This window comes from Dipodomys ordii, unplaced genomic scaffold (assembly GCF_000151885.1).
Source record: "Dipodomys ordii isolate 6190 unplaced genomic scaffold, Dord_2.0 Scaffold10, whole genome shotgun sequence".
Lineage (NCBI taxonomy): Eukaryota > Metazoa > Chordata > Mammalia > Rodentia > Heteromyidae > Dipodomys > Dipodomys ordii.
This window is the reverse complement of record NW_012267226.1, coordinates 10,235,988-10,258,518: the sequence shown is the minus strand read 5'-3', so window position 1 is coordinate 10,258,518 and position 22,531 is coordinate 10,235,988. Positions and strand designations below refer to the sequence as shown.

Genomic DNA, 22,531 nt, shown 5'->3' with positions numbered 1-22,531 from the left:
GGCTAAACGTAAACATTACAGCCTCAAAACAAACTCAAAACAAGCTCAAGAGCCTGACTGCGAGGGACCGGAACTTGGGGACTCTTACTTCAGCACCACGGAGAGATCATGACCACTGTTCTTGTTTTCTGAGGTTTTTTTCCCCTCTCTCTCCCCAATTCCAGAAATACTGACCTCTCAAAATTCCAGTTTTAAAAAAAAGACAAAAAAATCAGGTTCCTTCCTCAAATTCGGCATAATTCTAAGGGCTCTTCCCCGATGACGTAAATAAATGCATGTAATCGAGTAAGGTTGTACCTATTTTCTCGGGGTGCTTCCACACGGGGCCACATCTCAGGAGGAAATCCAAATAAGCCAGTGTATGGTAAATACCCCCAGTATCTAGGCCAGGAACGGAAATTAAGCTCTACCTTCGTTCCGCAACGTTCGCATTCGAGTTCGTTCGTCAGATCAAACCCAATTTAGTGTCCGTGTGTGCTGCGGTCCCTCCACTTTCCCAGGCAATTTGCTAGACTTGCTTGCATCTTAAGGTGCAAGCCGAAGATGTCCGGCGCACAGAAGAGGCCGGGAACTGAAGCAGGGAGTGGGATGCGGCCTTGGCACCGGGAGAACTGTCGGGGGGGGGGGGATTGGCACAGAGGTCACCAGGTGGCAACGGTTCACGAAGACAGCGCTGCACCCTTCCTCAAACAGCGGCCGCTGATGGAGAGGGGAGGGAGAGGAGAGACGGAGGAGCTGCCGGAACCGAAAACCCGCGGACCCATCCGCACGCACTCGCGGGGGCTCCTGCACGTCCCCGTGCTGTCCACGCTCTCCGCTCCCTCCGCCCCCTCCGCGCGGAGGAGAAGGATCTCTGCGCCTGCGCGCGCCGCGCCGTGGGCGGCCGCGGAGTTTAAGCCGGCCCCCTGCGCGATCCCATTGGCCGCTGAGCCGGGCCGAGCGCGGCCTCGCGCCTGAGGTGGAAGCACGTGCTGGGGGCGGGAGCGGCGGCGCTGGCATAGCAGCTATGGCGTCGTTACTTTGGGGAGGCGACGCCGGGGCGGCGGAGAACGAGCGGCTGAACAGCCATGTAACCGCCACCGAGCAGGGGAGGGTAGAGGGGACGGGGTTGGCGGGGGGGGGGGGGGGGGGCTGGAGGCTGGGGGGGGTGGCGGGGAGGACGGCTGGGCCTGGGACCCTCAGGGGGGGAATGTGCTGGAAGAGGGCGAGCCCGGCGAGTGTTTGGAATGGGGGTGTTAAATGGTGGGGTGGGGAGGTCGGGGGGGCGCTGGGAAGAGGGCCGCAGAGATGCCCAGAGAGGAGACCTTTGGGGTTTGAAAGGGGAAAATGGAGACACCTGGACCTCCAGGGAGGGAGAGGAGCTGCTGGTCCTGACTCTACTGGAGTTTTCTGTTCACCCGATTCGACCAAAGCTGGCCTTCCATCCTGTCTGCCAACGCTGCTTCCCTAGCCGCCACCCCTCTGGGTGCTGAGACACCTCCACGCCCCCAGCACTGCCTTCATTTAAGCTAGAGGCCTTACAAGGAGGAAATTCTTGTGCAGGGACGACAGAAAGTCTCCCCCTCCTTTCTTTTTTATTAATATGATTCATACAGGAGACCCATTTGGAAATACTGGACATTGCAAAGGAAAAAGTTCTGGGGTGTTTGTTTGGTTTTTTTTCCCTGACCCCTTCCAGCCCCTGTTACAGGGGAGCACTGGGCTGCTTGATGGCTTGCTTCCTAATATTGGTTGAAATTTGTGTCTTTTAATAGTTTTCAAATCTCATCCACCCCCGGAAGAACCTTCGGGGTATTAAGAGTACCACAGTCCCAAATATAGGTGAGTGTTGTTAGGATAAAGCAGACTGGCCTCAGTTAATTAAAAAAAAAACAACCATTACTTTCATCATGTACCTGCCAGCTGAACTACCTTTGGCTCCCTTAAAGTTACATTCATGACCTTCTCCTATCTTCCCACTTTACTCTTGCACTTAGATGACTCTTTCTGTCTATATACACCATAGAATCTGGAAGAAAAAAAATGGAAGCGTGCAGTATGTATTTCTAATCAGCATTTATCTTTACATTTATTGTTTCTCTATCCTTTTAGATACCTCTCTTGATAATGCGGAAGACGATGATGAAGATGACGTAGGTAGGAGACAGATTTACCTGTGTGTATCTCCTAACAGTCTGTTTCAGTTTATCATCACCTTTGGCAATATGAATGAATCATATCTCGATTGAGTGAAAAACTATTGTTGTTTCAAGTCTTGTTTGTGAGTAGTATCAGAAGTCATGTCCAATCAGAAGAGGAATATTCTTTTTTTTTTTTAGAGGAAGTTGAACTAGAATATGCAAGGAGAGGGCTAAAAATTTCTAGCTGGCAAGGAATGGTTGGGTCTGGTGGCAATAGAGGCTCGCTTGCTTAAGGTTAGTGGCTGGTGGTACAGTAACATAAGAAACTGGATCTTTATGAAAGAAGGAATTTTAAGTACTCTCATTCTAGAAGAAAGATTTGAGTAGGTTCCATAGCTTAATAGGCAACCACTGAGTGGGAGAGGCAATTCATTAGATGCTACTCAGGAGGGTTGATGTCCCTGTTTTTTATTTCTGCTCTTCTAGTGGATTTAGCAGCGAATTCACTCTTAAACAAGTTAATCCGCCAGTCCTTAATAGAATCCAGTCACCGAGTGGAAGTCTTGCAAAAAGATCCCAGCTCTCCACTCTACTCAGTAAAAACATTTGAAGAGCTGCGGCTGTGAGTAAATGCTAATAATGAAAGCCCTCAGGATCTCTTGTTTTCTACTTCATTATGAAAATGGATGTGTATGTTTTGCATGTAATTAAAATAGAGCTAAGAAAGACACTAGGTTACCCTAGTTTCCTAACAAATTGAGAACATAATATTTTAATCATTTTATTACCATACATAAAGGGATTTTGTTGTGGCATTTTCATTCATGCATATAGTGGATTTTGGTCAAATTCACTCCCTCTGTTACTCTTCCCTCCCCCTTTTAATGAACAATTTTAATAGGTTTTGATACTGGATTTTCATACATGTGTATGAGGAACTTCATATTCTCCACCCTTATACTTTTCCTGTCACCCTTCTCTCCCACTGGTTCTCACTCCTTATACAGTCAAAATATTTTAATCTTGCAGTAAAACAAGACATTGAGTCAGGCACTGCCATATTGCCAACTCCCAATATCCCATTCCAGATTCAGGGGCTTCGATCACACACACCCTCCCTCGTCCTTCTGTAGATAAGTTAGAAGCTTTTACATTCCTAATGATACTTTATTTCATATAATAGTAAAACGAGTAATTTGCGCAAGGGTGTTTCTATTCTCTGGGAATTTATCAAATGGATTAAAGAAATATATTTTAACAAAAAGAGAAAGTTATAAATATGTGTTATCAACCCCTTTTGTCCATCAAGCACAATGGGCTGGTTGAGCCTAATTTAGTAATATTTTGGCAAGCCAGCCATGGGATAAGTCCAGACAGACCTCTTGCCCATGATTCATGGGCCCTGTTGATGAATCTAAACAGCTGCAGGGCTACTTGTCCCAGGACTTTCCCTAGCTCACAACTGCCAACCTTTGTATATAAGTTCATTTTCACGGTAGAGAACTAGTCTCAAATGCCTTATTTGATAACTATAGTAGAAGTGACTTGATTCCTATTTCTCCTTCTCTCAGGCTTGGTCTTCATTGCAAGGGTCCTAGTTTGGCAAGGGGGAGGGACACCCAATATTTGACTCCCAAAACCCTGCTTTGCTAACATATGACTTATAAAAAGGGTAAAAATCCAAATTCGTTATGCCCATTTTTTAAATGAGAGGAGTGGCCTACCTATATTAAAATGTGGCTGCTGGTCTACCAATTAATCTACCAACTTAGGAACATCCACATGTGTGTGTCACTAAAGATAGAAGTGGTCCTGCCTGCTTTTTTCTCAGAGTTACTGAAAGATACATTTAATACTACTGCCTCAAGATAAGGTAATATGACAATGAATGAGTCTGAGAAAAGTAATAAAGGAATCACCTCAATGAAATTTTGTATTTTCAGAAAATTGCTGTTAGAGAGTTCAGTGTTATTCTTAGAAAGGAATTAAACCATAAGTGTCATTTAGTTTTCTGCTGATGTAGAAAATATAACTTCTTTGCCAAACTGACAATCCTCCTTTTATCAGATTATTTTTTTTGTCAATTAAGGGCCAGGCACTGTCCCTGAGCTCTTTTGCTAAAGGATAGCACTCTATCACTTTGAGCCACAGAGCCACTTCTGGTTTTCTGATGGTTAATTGGAGTTTCATGGACTTTCTTATCTGGGCTGGCTTAGAACCGAGACCCTTAGATCTCAGCCTCCTGAGTAGCTAGGTTTACATGTGTGAGCTACCAGTGCCCAGCTTCAGATGACTTTTTTTTTAATTTAGCAATTCAGTTTTAGGCCCTTACTGCTGTGCTTAGTCTAGGCTCATAGTGTGTCTTACTGTTTTCATGATCCAGCTGTAGAGACATAATTGTATGTTTGGAAGTTGTAAGGTATAAATGATTCCTTCCGGGCTGGGAAGGTGGCTCAGTGGTAGAGCGCTTGCCTTGCATGCATGAGGCCCTGGGTTCGATTCCTCAGCACCACATAAGCAAAAGAAAAAAGCCAGAAGTGGCGCTGTGGCTCAAGTGTAGAGCACTAGCCTTGAGCTGAAGAGCTGAGGGACAGTGCCCAGGACCAGAGTTCAGGCCCCACAACCGGACCCAAAAAAAAAAAAAGAAAAAAAATGATTCCTTCCTTCCTTCCTTCCTTCTTTCCTTTCCTTTCCTTTTTTTTTTTTTTTTTTGCCAGTCCTGGGGTTTGAACTAAGGGCCTGGGCACTGTCCCTGAGTCTCTGTGCCTAAGGCTAGCACTATATCACTTGAGCCACAGCACTACTTCTGGCCTTTTCTGTTTCTGTGGTACTGAGGAATTGAACCCAAGGCTTCATGCATGCTAGGCAAGCATTCTACCACTAAGCCACATTCCCAGACCTAAATGATGTATGTCTAAGTATTACTTTTAAAGTTGCAAAGTTGGACTCACGCCTTTCCAGTATGTATTTCTGAAGGCTACTAGAATATGCATATTAATGACCAACCATAGGCTTCAAGTTTGACTTTTTTCTTTTTGACAGAAAGGAAGAGTTACTAAAAGGGATCTATGCAATGGGATTTAATAGGCCATCCAAAATCCAAGAGATGGCTCTCCCTATGATGCTGGCACATCCGTGAGTTTCCAGGGTAGTGGTATTTCAACTTGATTGGGTCTCTTCAATTTATGCTCAAGCTCTTGTATTCAGTTTATGCCCAGTGGTCTTCTCTTTTGTATAGACCCCAGAACCTCATAGCACAGAGCCAGTCTGGAACAGGAAAGACAGCCGCCTTTGTCTTGGCCATGCTAAGCAGAGTGAACGCCTTGGAATTATTCCCCCAGGTATGGAAGGGCTGTGGGAAAAGTGAGAATCCTTGTAATGCAAATGGGATTTTTGTAACAGGTGATCTTATTGCAAGTATATGATGACTATGTGATACATTAGTTTGTGGAAGAGGTGTTTATCATAAATGCATAGAGTATTGGACACAGGCTTTATAGTTTACTGGTTTCAGTCCCAGCCTCTCCACTGACCAGCCAGATGAATGGCTTAGGCAAGTCTGTTTCTTAGTCTGCAAATGTAGCGTGTCTGAAGGCATTCAGCAAGGTAGATCTGTTTGTCCTTGAATCTTAACACCCAGCAGAGTGCCTAAACAGAAACCACTCATTAAGCACTGAAGGGAAGAATGAGTGGGTGAATGCTTTCTTCAAGTATCATCATTGGGATTCAGTGGAAAAAATATGTATTTTAGCACCTATTTTTGTGCTTAGCATAAAGTAAGCATGAAGGATGCTGTCCAGGTGCACAAGGTCACATAGTCTATCTCTCTGAAGCAGACAAGGAAGCTGACACTTAGAGAAGTGCCTTTCCAGAGGTGGCATAGTCAAGCTGGTTGATCAAAGACTGGCATTCAGCATGTTATTTTCTAACCTAGCTTCCACTCATGCAAAACATCTGGTCATCTTCCCTTTTTCCAAAGGGTGCTCACTGATTCATTTCACAAGCTAATTGCCCATACATGCTAAGGCTGTAGGAACACAAGGGCTTTTCCAGAAAACTTCCATTTCCAGTACCTAAGATAAACTATAAATGTCCCCGGTCAAAGCCAGGCGTAGGAAATCATGTGCATTTTGGACAAGGTCAGTGAAATTTATATCTGAGCATCTGAGGTTTGATTTTGTCAGCTAAAATGATTCCAGATGTGCTGTGCTTGCGCACATGTTGAAAAATCGGTGTGCAGGGTATTATTTGCACTTTGACACAGGTCCCTAGCTGAGGCACATAAATGGTTTTTTTTTTCCCCATCAGAATCTTCATTCATCAACCACTGCCATTTTTACAGGAGATAGAACAACAAATGAGAGTTTGGGGAATACTATTCCAGGAGGGAGAGAGGGAGGGAAAGAGGGAGAGAGAAATGGGTTGGATCAAGTAGAAAGTGTTCCGCTCTTAAAGCAGGTAAGAGGTGATGGGGATTGTGCTCAAACTATGATTTACCTTTCCTTCTCTCTCTCATTGAGTCCCAGTCTTTCTATATCCCATTGTTTTCCCATGTAAAAAGGATAACAAATAACTTGCATTTCTAAATAATCCTTTAGGAAGGCATATATAAGAGATGACTTTCTCCATCAGTTACTCTTTTCTCTCAGCATTTTCCTCAGCTGTATGAACAGTTAAATTGTATTCACTTTATAACATTTTATTCAATCAAAATCTCTAATATCAACTCTGAGTTTCTCCCTGTATAAATTGTAACTGTCATTCAAATTGCAACTGTGTTTTCTATGACTTTCTCTTCCCCTCTTCTCTGTTTTATAGTGCCTCTGCCTTGCTCCTACTTACGAATTAGCTCTGCAGACTGGCCGTGTAGTTGAGCGGATGGGAAAGTTCTGCGTGGATGTTGAAGTGATGTATGCCATTCGAGGGAACCGAAGTATGTGCCAGGAAGCCTATGCTGGCTGGATTTTAAAATCTAGCCTTCCCACTAATAAGGCTATTACAAGTTCTGTGCTTTCTCATCTCTAATGGCACTTGGACTGTAGAGTTGTTAGAATTGAGTGAAACAAGGTGGCGTAGGCATTGAGCACCATTCCTGGAACATAAGGCTATGTCATTTCTATCCCCCGAAAAAGGATGCCCTTATATATTCTTTCCTTTGAAATTTGCATGATGTGTGCAGAAATGCTTTTATTTTTAATTAAAGGATTACATAATTATGGAAAAACTAAAAGATAGAAGATTAGAAGGCAAAAGTGAAAGTTGTGCTTATTTGCCCAAAAATTAATCCGAAAAGTAACTACAGTATTGAAAACAGGCAAGCCTTTGGCTTTTGCTCATATAACAACATACAAATGCTGGGCACTGGTGGTTTACACCTGCAAACCTCGTTACGCAAGAGGCTGAGTCCATGAGACTCTTACCTCCAATAAACTAATCAGAAAAAGCTGGAAGTGGCGTTGTGGCTCAAGTGGTAGAGTGCTAGCCTTGAGCAAAAGCTCAAGGACAGCTCTCAGGCCTAGAGTTCAAGCTCCAGGACTGGAAAAAAGAAAGTACATGTTTGTGTCACTGTTTACAAAAATGACAGAATGTTTTTCACACTATTCATTCTTCTTGGCTTCATTTCATAATATTCCATAATTATGTAACTGAGTGGTGGGCATTTTGGTTTTCCATTTAGAGAAACGTGTGCTAGTGGAATTCTTGCGTGTGGATTTTTCTTGTTTTAGAATGCATCTCACTGTGGTGCCCAGGCAGATCTTAAACTTGTGAAATAAACCTCCTGAGTAGCTGATACTATAGGCAGAATATGTAGGACTGTTACTATAATCGTAGAAACTTGGGAATTTATCCTGAAACTTTAAAACTCAAAAACAACCTGTGAACCTCAGGTATTACACTTGGAAAGTCACTGTGAACTGTGCTCTTCTTTCTAAGCTTCACACTGCGTTGCCCTGACCTGTAACTGGTTGTGAGAAGCTGTTTGCATCTAAAAGAGAGCTTAAAAATCCTTTTCTCCCCAGTTCCTAGAGGCACTGAAGTCACCAAGCAGATTGTAATTGGCACTCCTGGGACAGTCCTAGATTGGTGTTTCAAGCGAAAATTGATTGATTTGACTAAGATTCGTGTGTTTGTCCTGGATGAAGCCGATGTAATGATTGACACACAAGGATTCTCAGATCAGAGCATTCGTATTCAAAGGTAACCTTTAGACTCATCTTTATTCCTGGGTTCTCAGAATTTATGGGAAATTTCATTTGTCTGCTTCCCATAACAGTTACTCAGCTTACATCTTACCTTTGTTACTTTTGCAACACAGACTTACAGATGAAATATTTTCACTGGGTTTGCGCCACACTTGCCAATAGTCTTTTATATTCTAAGCAAAGTTCTAAAGTTCTACTGAGGATGTAATGAATAACAGAATAGCACAATAACTGAAATCAGGTCTAGTCCTGACTTAGCCACTAATTTGTAAGAAAACCCTATTATTTTCCCAGGCCTCTCTGTCAAGATTACCAGCCCCAACATCAGACTCACTGAATTTCTGGGAGAGAATTTAGGAATCTATCATTTATTTATAATAAAGTAGTCTCTACTGCTAAATAGTATTGAAGTGCTTGTCATGAAAAGCACTAGTCCCTGCCCAACCCAAGTAAATACCCTCTTTTAACTTCCTTACCCTTAAGTACTAATAATGCTCACACTAATAGCCATATTTTACAAAGAAGCAGGTGCGGCGCTGTGAATGAATACCTCAGTGATAGAGCCTTACCTCACACGTACAGTGGCCTAGGGTCAATCCCCAGCACCAAGAAAAGGAGGGAGGGAAAGGGGAAGGGATGGAGAGACCAAAAATTTCAACAAGTGCCTGATAGCAATTATTGAGATGTCTTAAACTTTTCATACTTAACCTTCAAGTCCAATGTGTTCTGCAGAATAGCCCATATTTCTTTTCCTTCTGTTGATTTGTGTAAAATATCTCCTTGGAATGAACTAGCCAGGCAGGCCCTAGAATGCCAGCTCTTTATTATCTTTTTTCCAGTGAAAATTAGGATGTAGCAGATGGCTGAGAGGTCCCAGAATGTGTATTCAGAATTTTCTTGCTGTCTTCTGACATGTATTTAATTTTCATCCCTTTCCTCCTAGTCATCTGGTCTCTGCAGTGTCAAGTTCTAGGACTCCCCATGCATCTGAGCAAGCTGCTGGCTTCTTTCTTCCTCTCTCTGCTCTAAAGCTCTCATACTCTTTTTTAAAAAAATAAGTTTTTTGTGAAAATGCTGTACAGAGGGGTTACAATCACATGAGCAAGGTAATGAGTACATCTCTTATCAAGCATTGTTGCCTCCTCCTTTGCTTTTCCCCCTACCATCCCTTCCCTCCCATCTCCACAACTACACTCCCCCTCCCCCCATACTCTTGTTTCACTCTCTTTATCATTTAGCATTCTTTTCCAGCTTCCAAAAATGTGTTGAAATATCTTGTCCACAAGTTTCTCCTCTTGTGTTTTCCATGTTTTGTAGACTAGAGTCTTTTTTTATCTCTTTATCACATGAACAGATGTTGGGAGCTGAGAGAATAATGCATATAGATAGACACTCTACCACAGTTGATCTTACAGATCAGTATTTCAAAACCCCCAGGTGATCTATGCCCCAGGCCTTAAACTAATGTTTGGGAATCCGTGGGCCATAGACCTCTTCATTCCCTGATAATGCTGTAGTTTATTCTTCCATCTCAAAAGAAGTAGTTTCTCCCTGGACTCTTTTGTTTATTTCGTTTTGAGACATTGGCACTTTTAGTGAGATCATGTGGTAACTGTCTTTTTATGCCTGGTTATTTCACCTAACATAATGATCTCCAGTACCATTTTTGTTACTTCACAAATTACAGGACTTCATTCTTTTAATGGTTAGTATTTCGTTGTGTATGTGCAGCACATTGTCCTTACTTTCCTCAATAGATGAATTGAAGACTTCATCCATGGATAGCCACTTACTTGTTTGTATTTCTTGGCTGTTGTAAATAGAGCTGAAGTGACTGTGGGAGCATAGATACCTCTTAGACAGATTTCTTTTTTTTTGTGTACACACACACACACACACACACACACACACACACACACAGTAGTGGGATTGCTGGATCATGTGACAGTTAGATTTTTAATATTTTGAGGACCCACCATACTGGTCTACATAGTAACTATACTAAAAGGTCAGTCTCATGGAAAATTAGAGTAGACTAGTGGTTTCCAGAGGCTGGAAAGAATAGCAAGGAGGGAGAGCTGGAAAGATATTGGTCAATGGGTAAATTATAGCTAGATGGGACCAAAAAGTTCTGTCTTTTTTGGTGACTGTAGGTGGCACTAACCTTCTGTACATTTCAAAAGGAAAAAGCATTCTGAAAATTTTCAACTGTAAGAAAATGGTGAGATCGATAAGTTGAACCTGATTGAAATACAATATAGTGTATACAGGTCTCACATGGTGTCCCATTAATATAATTTTTTAATGTTTTATGTATCAGTTTAAAGATAAATTGTATAAGGTTGACATTTTTTTTTATCAGTCGTGGGGCTTGAATCCTGGGTTTGGGCGCTGTCCCTACGCTCTTCAGCTCAAGGCGAGCGCTCTACCACTTGAGCCACAGCACCACTTCCTCTTTTCTAGTGGTTTATTAGAGACAAGAGTCTCACAGACTTTCCTTCCCGGGCTGGCTTTGAACCGTGATTCTCATATCTCAGCCTCCTGAGTAGCTAGGATTACAGGCGTGAGCCACCAGCACCTGGCTATGGTTGACATTTTTATTGATGTAGAAACTATGTCGAGAAGAATGCATATGACTCCCCAATCTGTGGTGCAGTGAGATCCCCCCTAGTGGCCATGCTGTGTGACCACGCCTAAATAAAGGATTTTATTTACAGCACCTCACAGGCTTTGGAGGGTTACTGCTGTCACTGGCCCTTTATGTCCCCACACTTAACCTCCTTCCTGACTGCTAGCTCCAAGGGTCCATTTTACATACATACACTATATATATATATATATATATATAGTGTATGTGTGTGTGTGTGTATGTGCACATGTGTATATGTGTGTATGCATTCTGGGGTCTTGAACTCAGCCTAGATGCTGTCCTTCAGCTTTTTCACTAAAGGCTGGCACTCTACTATTGAGACATAACTTCACTTCTGGCTTTTTGGTGGTTAATTGCAGATAAAGAATCTCATGGAATATCCTGTCAGGACTTGCTCTGAACTGCCATCTCGAGATCTCAGCCTCTTGTGTAACTAGAATTGTAGATAGGTGTGAGCCTCTGGCACCTGGCTCATTTCACATATTTTTCAACTTTATGTACCTGTATTCATTTTGGGCTCCATTTACATTTTAGTTACTGCACATAACTGGTTCCCTTCTGATTTATCTATAGGTTGTCCCATTCCTGAAAGTCAGTTGTGTATGCTGTTCTTTCCCTCCCAAGATAAAGAACATCTGCAATCTAATGTCTAGTCTATGTGAGCGTTGCCCCCCATTTACTTTCATGTGCAATTATAACCACATAGAGCATCTGCACCCTCCCCCCAGCTCACCTGAGCAGGAAATTGGCATGAGAAGCCTCAAGACCCTCCAGAACATGTACCTCAACTTTGTTCTGAGCTCCCTGTGGCATTTTCTTGGCAGCAAGGAGGGACAGGACATTCGGAGGTGAATTTCTCATTGCAGACAGCATCTCATGTCTGCAGGTTAGGAGGGGGCAGCTGACAGCCATCTTCCCTTCCCTCCTGCAGAGCCCTGCCCTCCGAATGCCAGATGCTCCTTTTTTCAGCAACCTTTGAGGACTCTGTGTGGCAGTTCGCTGAGCGAATCATTCCTGACCCCAATGTTATCAAGTTACGCAAAGAGGAGCTGACCCTGAACAACATCCGACAGTACTATGTGCTGTGTGAGAACAGGACAGATAAATACCAAGCTCTGTGCAACATTTATGGCAGCATCACCATTGGCCAGGCCATCATCTTCTGCCAGGTAAACTCGCTGGATGTCTTCATTGTGCCTAGATGTCCCCTTCGGGTGGAGGTGTTCAGCACTTGTTAAATGTTCTCTAGCTTCATCTTCAGAGTAGCTCTAATCAGAGATCTGTATTTTACAGAGACTGCTTTTGATATCCCCATTTGGATTGATAGTTACTGTAGTTTTTTGGTTGTTGCTGCCAGTCATGGGGATTGAACTCAGGGCCTGGGTGCTGTCCCTGAGCTTTTTTTGCTCAAGGCTAATGCTCTACCACTTTGAGCCACAGCTCTACTTCAGGTTTTCTGGTGATTAATTAGAGATAAGAGTCTCCTGGATTTTCCCGCCTCGACTGGCTTCCAACCACATTCCTGAGATCTCAGGCTCTTGAGTAGCTAGGACTACAGGTGTGAGCCACTAGCACCCAACTATAATTTTTATAGGTACCATTTATCACTTATTTAAGGATGTTCCTTAGTGTAGGTAGCATCACCCTGTTTATTTTCAGGTCTATTGTTATTTTTGTTTATCTTTGCTGACTGACATTGTCATGCTTACTTGAGTTATTTTCTCCCTGTCATATGACTACTCTAAGCTGCCTGGGGTGGGAGGGGCCTCGTCTTCCACTCACCTCCATCTCCACCAGTGTACTGTAGTAGGTTGGTACCTGCCAGGCCCAAGGACAGCACTGAAAACATAGAGTGAAAGAAAGCTCAGCTCTGCTTCAGGCTAGCCATGCAAACTTGGGTAAGCTACTTAACATTTTTTATGTTATGGAAATGTTTTGTCTTTTTAATTTTTTTCAGGGTAGCTACTTAGTTAAAGTGTTATGATAGCCATGCTCATAATGCCTGCGAAGATTTTAGCCAGATGCTTGGCTCATGGCGAGCATTCTTGGAAAGCCTGTTGACTGGTTAAGAGGGTATGATGCTGAGAAGCACAGGCAAGAAGTGTCCCCAGCTCCATTCTAGTTTGTTTGCATACCCCTCCCCCATTCTGGTTTCTCTGCAGCCCATCCCCACCCCCTCATCTGGGTGCCTTGACTGTGTTCAATTTTGTCTTTTACGTAGACCCGTCGAAATGCCAAGTGGTTGACTGTGGAGATGATGCAGGATGGCCACCAGGTGTCCTTGTTAAGCGGGGAGTTGACAGTGGAGCAGCGAGCTTCCATCATTCAGAGGTTTCGGGATGGGAAAGAGAAGGTTCTTATAACGACCAATGTTTGTGCTCGAGGTGTGTGTGTTTAAAGTCAAGTGTTGGCGTATAATTTACATAGATGCCATTCACTCTTGCAGTTGAGTGAGGTTCTGACAAGTACATACCAGTCATGGAACTATCACTGTGATCAAAATACAAAGCATTGTATGATTTCCTCAAGCCCCTGTGCAGTTAGTCTTTTCTGTCACATGGCCCCTGGCACATCCCCATTTGGATTTCTGTCTCTTTTCTCTGTTTCAGAGAATGCCACACAAATTAAATCATTCATTGTGTAGCCTTTGTGTCTGGCCTTTCCACCTAACATAATGCTTTTTTTTTATTTTATTTTATTTGTGAACATACTGTACAGATGGGTTACAATTACATGGGCAGGATAATGCGTACATTTCTTACCAAGCATTGCAGCCTCCTCCTTCTGTTTACCCTTCACATCCCTTCCCAGCCTCCCCCCTCCCCCCCAATCCCAATCCTTCTCCTTCCCCCCTTTCCCCCCCTAACATAATGCTTTTGAGCTTTGCCAGCATTGTCAGTATATCAATAGTCCATTCCTTTTTATTGCTCATAGTGTTTCATTGATAGTTCCTTCATTCACCAGTTGGATATGTGAATTATTTCCAGTTAGGCTCTTTTGAATATAGTTGCAATAAAAATTTATGTGTAGGTCTTTGTGTAGACATGTTTTCAGTTTCTTTGGGGTAAATACCTAGGAGTGGAATTGTAGATCATATGACAAATGTGATTAGCCTTATACAAAGCTATTCAACTTATACGTTATGGCTGGATCATTTTGCCTCCCCCGGCAGTATAGGGAGTTGTTGCTAGGCACCTTTGCTTGTAACTGATATGGCATTGTTTATGACTTTAACAATCCACTAGACATACAGTAGTATCTCCTTGTTCTTCTCATTTTCATTCTCTAATAATAATGTGGCATGTCTCTGAGGTGTTTCCCATTTTAAGGCTATTGACTATTGGTGGGAGGAAGGTCATTTTATTAATAATAATAGCTAGGCCTCCTGCTTTCTTCCTCTATTCCATATCCTTTCTTGGACCCCACATTCAAGTCATGTTCCCCGGTTAATTCTGAGTTCACCCAATAGAATTCAGTCTGCTGTGCTGGGAGTAGATGCTGGGCTCCGCACTGGTGGAAATGTTCTGTTGCGTTCTATTCTGTGCTGTCCTGTTGGTAGCCACTACCATCTATGGCTCTTGAGCATGTGAAATGTGGCTAATGTGACTAATGAATTAGATTAGTAAATTTAAATAGCCACATGGAGCTAATGGTTACCCTATTGAACAGCACAATGCCAGGCCTTAGAAGAAAGACAATTCAGAGATCTCTAGGATAGACTTAGGGCAGGACAAGGATCATGACCCACACAGCTTGTTTGTTGGTGGATGGAAGGTCTGGAGAGTACAGAAGTCTTCCTGGGCAACAGTAGAGGTGAGGGCTTTTAAAGGCAGACTCAGGTGTGTGGGACTGAGCACAGGTGTACCAGCCCGTGCTTCAGTGATTATCACAGGAGGGATTAGAGGAATGGTGGAAGAGGTGGGAGGGAAGCCCATGTCGATTGTTAGAGCAGTTGAGGCAAAGAATAAAAAAGACTTGATGGCGGAATGGAGCAGAGAGGTCATTCCATCAAGGCTAAAAAGCCCCAAGTACAGACCTCTGTAGGGCACCTCTGCCTTCCCCTCCAGCCTCCAGCATGCACACATACTCTGTACATGTAATTTGTCTTTATTGGCACTCTGTCCAGCACCGTAGATACCACAGCATACACCAACTGCCTGGCCCAAAGTACCTATTACAGTGTCATCAAGCCAGGTCTGATTTCCAAATTGTCTCCATTAATGACAGTTCCCTTGGCAAATGTGGTTCTTGAGAGGCTTTGTCCTGTGAGGATGATTGCAAGACTACAGTGTTTTCCTCTCCTAGGGATTGATGTGAAGCAGGTCACAATTGTTGTGAACTTTGATCTCCCCATAAACCAAGCAGAAGAGCCAGACTATGAGACCTACCTCCACCGCATAGGGCGGACAGGACGCTTTGGGAAAAAAGGCCTTGCCTTCAACATGATTGAAGTGGAAAAGCTGCCCCTGCTCATGAAAATCCAGGACCACTTCAGTAAGTAGCACTGCTTCCCCAGCTGGGGCCGCAGACCTTCCGTTTACTAATGGAGCCATGTGTACCAGAAGGATCAGATGGAGAGGCCCAGGAGAGTGTGGAGCAGAAGCTGTGGTACAGGACCTCCAAGTCACATGTCCAGAGTCTTACTGTGGAACAGTCGATTAAACAACTCTTATGTGATGGTTAAAAGAAAAAAAACGAGCCAGGCACTGGTGGCTCACACCTGTAATCCTAGCTACTCAGGAGGCTGAGATCTGAGGGTCCCAGTTCAAAGCTAGCTGGGGCAAGAAAGTCCATGGGACTCTTACCTTCAATTAACCACCAGAAAACTGGAAGTGGCACTGTGGCTCAAAGTAGTAGAGTTCTATCCTTGAGCACAAGAGCTCGGGGGCAGTGCTCAAGCCCCAAGTTCAAGCCCTATGACAAATAAACAAATAAATGAATACTAAAGTGGAATTCATAGGAGCTCATTCTGGAGTCTGGAAATTTTCACATCTTATAAAGATGTACCATAATCAAAGTAACAGATTCCTCTAGTGTTATTTTTTTCTTAACTTCCTTTTTCAGTTTCAGTTCCTCTCTTCTTGTCAAAACCTCTCAGAACCATCCTGAATTTCTGAGATCTGTAGCCCCTGATCTGATAAGTCAGGTGGGTTCAGGCTAGCCTGCTGGTGCCCTGGACTGAGGAGATCCTGAAGGGTCACCTCACCTGGTTGGCCACTCCTCAGATTGCCTCAGACCCTAGAGAGCATGGCAATAGGAACATTGAGTGCTCCCTTCTAGGGGAGTGGTGCTTAATCTTTGTTGGAAGCAGTGGGCATGCTCTCAGGAAGCGCACCTAAGCACATAGATGATGTTTAGAATATAATTTTAAAAGGTTTTCAGGATGTGTGCTGTCCATTCACTGGCATGCCATGCCACTACCCTTGCCACTATGGCCTGGCTATGTGCTAGGCTAACTGGAGAGTGTGAGAGGAGAAGGAACCATGAAGGTTGCTGGTGTCACGGTGAGCTGCTGAGGACCCGGTCTTGTTGGGAAGTGAGAATGCTTCATGCTTCCCAGGCTTGTCTGTCACAGGGGCCTTTTTCTGCCCCAAGGAAGCTGGATGTATGTGCTCTGTGGTCTAGTAGCTTTGCTGCTACTTTAGTTAGTGTTGGGGGTTTCTTCAGTCACCATCTGTCTTCGAGTTCCTATCTCAGGCAAGATTCCACAGGAATATGTATTTTCAGAGCTGTTCAGAGTTGGCTGGAATGAAGGTCCATTTAAGTGCGGGGGGTAAGACTGATTTCTTTCTTATTCTTTTAGACAGCAGTATTAAGCAGCTGGACCCTGAAGACATGGATGAGATTGAAAAGATTGAATATTGAAGAAAGAACTTTATTGTTTGTGAGATATCCTAGTTTGTGTGAGAATGTTGCAGCAGGTTTTGAAGGTAATTTTTTATGTTTAGACTCTTGCAACATGAAACTGTCACAGATGGCAAAATAAACGTCATGGTACCCTTCAACCTGAGGTCTTTTTGAAACCAAAATGACATGAAGCACACGATCCCTTTAAGTAAGAAAGCAACATTCTTTCCTCCTCCTCCTCCTCCTTTGTTTTTAAATGACGTTTTGAGACAGTGTTTAGCTATCTATCCCAGACTGGCCTGAACCTTTAAAACCACTATGTGTCGCTCATGTTGGACATAAGATGTATTAAAGTGTTAGGATCGCTGGCATGTCTCCCCCCACACACACCGAGCTAAGGATCTTTCTGATGTTTTTACGGATAATCTGAGTGTGGTCTGTAGGGATGTGGAATTTGGTTTGTAAAAGTGGAGCAGCCTTGTGGCTGTTGTAAGCCAGTGCCACAAGGTGGCAGTATAACTCTACTGGGTTTGGAATTGGAGCTTGCCGAACAAACTGAATAAAAACAAACAGGTTTTTATTAAGCCTCACCTAGAAGCTGTCTTTTCCAGAGATTAATGTTCCTGTCCCTCCCCTGCACCCACATGTACCCACGTTCTGAGTTGCAAGTAGGAAGAAAAACCTTTAAAAAGCACATTTGGAAGAGAGAGCTCTTGACCTTTTTAAATATTTCAAGTCACTTCTTTCTTGCTTTGCTTCTTAACTGTCTTTAGGTTAGAGATTAATTCTGTCATCAGTTCTTTCACAATCCCTGGAAACATGGCTTTATTCTAGGCATGTCTTAAAAATAGGAAGAAAGTTAAAATCAAATAAAGCCCTCATTCTATTAAAGAAGCAATATTTCCGGGAGCCATGGGATTTTGCTTTCAGGACATATTGGTGGATCTAAAACCCTGGACATTTTCCTTCAAACTCACTGAGAAACTTTTAAAATTTCTTGTATTAGCTATTCAAAAATGCAGCTATGAGGGGATGGAGGCAGCTCAAGTGGTAGAACGCCCGCCTAGCAAGGATGAGGCCCTAAGTTCAGCCCACCCTCCTCCTGTATCACCAAAAAAAAGGGTAAGGCCATATGCTTGAGAAAATGGGGTGAATGACTAGTCTCCCACTAAGCTAGAGCAAGTCATGCAACTGGCAGCCAGAGGCCAGGTTCCAGCTCTGTCACAGCCCAAGTCTTTGTCACTCTGTGTGGATGTGGTTTCTGCCATATCTGTGTAGATGTTCAACTCATATGTCATGCTGCCCATATTAAGCCCAGGGTCGAGCTCAGAGATACATAAAAATCCCCAGGCTCCCCAGATACGTACCATACGTGCATTCTTATACTCAAAACCAGGAGATGGGAGATGACTAGCAAATAGCACTTCAGAATTCAGAGTCTAATGGTAAAAACTAGAATTGTTCAGGTCACTAGTGTCGCACTGAAGAGAGCCCCTAACACATGCTGAGCCAACCTCGAGGAGGATGCATAGGGGCTCGGACAGAAGCACAGGATATATCCAATAATGCCTTCCCAGTGTGTACTTCGTGCCACCTAGAAATTTCCTCCTCTAGTCGGCAGAGATAGGGTCCCAGACCCAACTCATCACCAGCATGACCTGGAAAGTCTGGTGGAAAACTATAGATTTCCTCTCCAGGGCAGGCAGAGCCAGACTCTGAGGGTAGAATTCAGAAACACATAGAGGCGCACTCGCAGCATACACACAGGAATAGGTCATCCAGGCCACTGTCTAGGGAGGAGACAAAGGTGCTGAGAGAGAATTGATTATGTCCTCTCCAGTTCCTTGTCTGCCTTGCTCTCTGGACTGAAGCTGGTGGCCAGTCTTTTCCACTGAAGACCCATCCTGACGTAGAGCCCAGCACATGGAAGGTGTTCCATGGATATTTATTTTCATGGAGTAAATATTTTTCTTTGCCATTTCCTCCTTCACTAACATTTTCCCTTGACATTTCCCCATTCTAGAGTTGAATCCTAATAAGATGACACAGGATGAGGAAAGGTGGGAAGGGCATATGAAGATACTTTTCTGTAACTACGAATTTGCTTTAATCTTTCTACTCTACTCAGCCTTAGTATATCTGTCCTAAGTTTGCATCTCCCTTTCTCGTTCAAGTTTCTGGTAAGGCCTCTGTCCGCTACCCTGGAATGCCTCCACTCAGTTCCATTTGGCAACTGTTCCCACAGGGTCAGCAAACACTCGGGCATTCTCCTGCCTTTCCCTTTGCTCACTTCCCTTTGTCTTTCCTCCTAAGGGGCAGGAAAGCGGTGGTGTTTTCTGCCTGGGTCACAGCTGTATTAACACCAACTGGCTGCTTTGGCAAGTCAGAGGCTGTTTTGCAGGGTACAGCTCCTTGCTCAGAAATGTAAGCACGGCCTGGCTGAGGATAGGGGCAAGGAATGACTAGACTATTTCAGTGCCTCTGTGAACTGGCTTAATCAGCTGTGTATTACTTGGCACCAAAAAACTAAGCCAAATCCATTAAGTTTATCTTGGCCAGGTCAGTACTGTTAGCATATTGAACTTCACCACTACGTGGAGCAAGGCTAGGAGTGGGAGTGGGAGTGGCCACCTAGCCTGAGGCCTGCCGTCGTGATGAGCTGTGGGCAGCTGTTAATAATAAGAGAGTCAAGTGAGTCGGTCGTAGTCTGGTAGGCTGTCTGACAGCTCCTGCTCAAGGAGATGTTATTGTACTTGGAGACAGTGTTGGTCTTCCTCACTGACACGCCGTCACTGCCAGTCTCTGCACATACGGTCAACAGTGGAAAACTGTCTACTGGAGGATTGCTGTGGTAGGGATAGGGTACTTTGCCAGAGAGGCCGGTTATACCAAGTCTTGGTTTGGCTTAGGGTCCTCTTGATTCAGGTAGGGGCCTAGATTAGAAAAAGTAACCCACACAAAGGGACAGCCCAGCTGTTGAGATGGAAGTTGCGCCCCCACTTAGGTGTGCTCTGAACCAGGAGCCTTGCTGTCCCAGTGCAGCCGCCATGCCTGCTTTTGGAAGCCATCAGTGAGGAGTAACAAAGGGCCAGATTCTCTGTGTTCTAACCTCCTCACTCCAACCCCACAGCTACTCTCAGGGAGCAGTCAGGCATACGAAAGACCCCCTCATTCCAGTCATTAGTCCACAAACAGACTGGACACACGAGGCACAGCCTTGCTCTAGGCTTTAGGGAACACCAGCTGGCTGCTCTAGAAATCCGACAGCACTCACTGAAGGCTTTCTCTACTTTCTAAGGACATGCCCTTCATGTTCCTCAGGAGGGCAGCTGAGCTGCGATCTTGCCTAGGACTTGCTCCCCTGTTTGCTCCTCACTTTGTTGCCTGGTGTCAGATGTGGGTTAGACTGTTATCTCCACACAGTTCTCCTCTGCTTTCAAAATGTGTGTGAGGCTGAAGCACTATTGTACATTTTTATGTGCATTCCTTCCAAGTTCAACTTGCATTCTCTTCTAATGAAGTACAGCAAATGTACCTAAAATGGGCTAAGTTCTTTACTAGAGAAATAAGTGTCCAGACAACCCATAAAAGAGCCAAGCAGTTCATATCTGAAACTGCCTAGCCCTCCATCACCACCAGTTTATCAGCCTTCCTATTCTGCCAAGATTAGAAATAAGGAGAAGCACTAGTAGAATAAGAAATATGAGCTGGATGTGGTGGCTCACATCTGAAATCCTAGCTACTCAGGAGGTGGAGATCTAGGCCAGCCTGAACCAACCAAAAGTTCCTAAGACTCCATCTCAACCAATAAAACACTGGACATGGTGGTACCTGTTTGTCATCCCAGCTATTCAGGAAGTACAATTAGGAGAATTTTTGGTCTATGTTGTCCTTGGTATATACATGAGACTCTAATGAAAAATGCGTAGAGCAAAAAGAGCTGGGGCGTAGCAAGTCCAAGCAAGGGCCACGCAAGTCCAAGGCCCTGAGTTCAAACACTAGTACTCTCTAATTAATTAATCTCATCTCTGCAGAGAAGCTCTTTGTGTATTCAGGAGAACTGAAATTTTGTTTTTTAAACCAAGACTGCAGATTTTAGAGAGAAGTGCGGCAAACTAGCTGTGCTTTCTTTGGGGGAATCCATCTCCTATATCTTAATCAGTTAAAAAAAATCAGTAAAATCCATTTCTTCATTCAAATTTTGAGAATCTATTTTTCCACCATGAATAGAGATAGTCTCCTATTTGGAACTTAATGTCATTGGTCTACTAGAAAGAATAATATAGTCCCATTCACTACAGTCCTTTGGTTTGTGATTTTGTGGCTTTAAATCCTGGTTGGAAGAAAGCTATTGACTAGGAAGCCTTGCTTTGTGTGAAGGTCAGAGGTGTCATGTGTAAAGGCTTCCAGCATGAATTAGAACAGACTGAGCAGGCTACTGCATGAAGGTGCTGAGCTCCCTGTTCATGGCAGTATTCAACCAGAAGGCAAAGCTAACTTGAAATGGGGGTTATACTTCTAGTTCTTAGCAAGATGTTGGCATACCTGATCTCTGAGGGCTCTGCCCACTCTGAGCCACCATGTTTCTATGACCCTACACATGTGGAAGAATGTGAGTCCTGTGCACAGAGGAAGATCCTTTCTAAGATGGAAGGAAAATCGGGTGATTAGCTTCTAATTGCACCCTGTCTTAACTTTCAGATTCACTGGCTTCCCCATGTGACCATCTCTTTATACTACGCTCCGTCAGCTTACACAGAATGTGGATTGTTTTTTATTTAATATTTCTATTACCAGAGCAATAAAACAGCTAACAAATGGAGCACAAGTTAGAGATCTCATTACTTCATCATAACAATTATTGTCTTGATGTAGCCCATTCCATTTTAATATGAAGATAGCTTGTCATAGTGCATGTTTGTTATTATATCCTTTTACTTGAAATATCCAAGTGTTTTTCTGTTACATAGTCTTAGCAATAATTAATAATAATAATAGACTAGATTATCTTACCCTGGTGAGTATGCATATAACTATCTTTGTTCAACATTTATGTGATAACCAGTTTTCCAGCATTATAAGTAATACTACAACAACCAACTTTTTGAATTATTTCTTAGGAATAGAGAGTTGAGTACCAGGCCCAGACCAGGAGCATTCTTCCAGCTTTCAGTAGACTGAGGCTGTAGCTCGGCCAGTAATGTCCCTCATCTTACCAGCAAGGGATATTTTCAGTCTCAGATTGTGTGCTAACTTGTTTGGGTTTACGTTTCTTTTCATACAAATAAGACTGAGTATTTCTTTGCGTGTGAGTCACTGTTTGAAAAACATCTGTAGTAGTACCCTTTGCCCATTTATCTCATGAGATAAATGTTTTCCTTGTCAAGTTGTGTGAAATAATGTTTGAATTGTTTTTTTCTAAATACAATAAAGATATTAACCATTTGCTTAAAATATTTCCAACTGTGTCTGCCTTTTTGTATTTATGTTTTAGTTTCACACAAATTTAATTTTTTAATCAAGTGTCAATTTTGTGATTATTTTGGTCTACTGGCTCTAAAATGTTAGCCCTACTCTACAAACCATACTCAATTTTAATATATGTTGTTACAATAAGATAACATTTGATTTTAATCCATCAGAAATTCTCTTGAGAAGGAATAGCATTTTTCCTCAAAATGTTAATAACTCTGTAGCTCAATGGTAGAGTG

General features: G+C 43.3%; 1 protein-coding gene across 2 annotated transcripts; it reads left to right on the top strand.

The window, feature by feature from the left end:
* The first annotated feature begins 995 nt into the window (after window positions 1-995).
* Ddx25 (DEAD (Asp-Glu-Ala-Asp) box helicase 25) lies at window positions 996-22,201 on the top strand. 2 transcript variants are annotated; one of them, XR_001174754.1, is made up of 13 exons: window positions 996-1,069; window positions 1,755-1,821; window positions 2,092-2,136; window positions 2,607-2,742; window positions 5,163-5,255; window positions 5,359-5,461; window positions 6,939-7,053; window positions 8,141-8,318; window positions 11,905-12,142; window positions 13,195-13,357; window positions 15,279-15,467; window positions 16,777-16,903; window positions 21,522-22,201. XR_001174754.1 is itself a non-coding variant. In XM_013009586.1 (12 exons), exons 1-12 carry the CDS (start codon window positions 1,007-1,009, stop codon window positions 16,836-16,838), a joined length of 1,452 nt encoding a protein of 483 aa, XP_012865040.1. In that variant the 5' UTR covers window positions 996-1,006; the 3' UTR covers window positions 16,839-16,938. The 2 variants fall into 2 exon arrangements, 1 of the variants encoding a protein (XP_012865040.1); XM_013009586.1 differs by lacking the exon at window positions 21,522-22,201 and having other exon boundaries at window positions 16,777-16,938.
* Window positions 22,202-22,531: the final 330 nt, after the last annotated feature.

Bases quoted from the DNA above. Each gene is read 5' to 3' on its own strand.
- Ddx25 (XM_013009586.1), top strand. From the start codon at position 1,007: ATGGCGTCGTTACTTTGGGGAGGCGACGCCGGGGCGGCGGAGAACGAG. The intron at 1,070-1,754 runs GTAACCGCCACC...GTCTTTTAATAG, and splicing joins ACGAGCGGCTGAACAGCCAT to TTTTCAAATCTCATCCACCC. The intron at 2,743-5,162 runs GTGAGTAAATGC...TCTTTTTGACAG, and splicing joins ACATTTGAAGAGCTGCGGCT to AAAGGAAGAGTTACTAAAAG.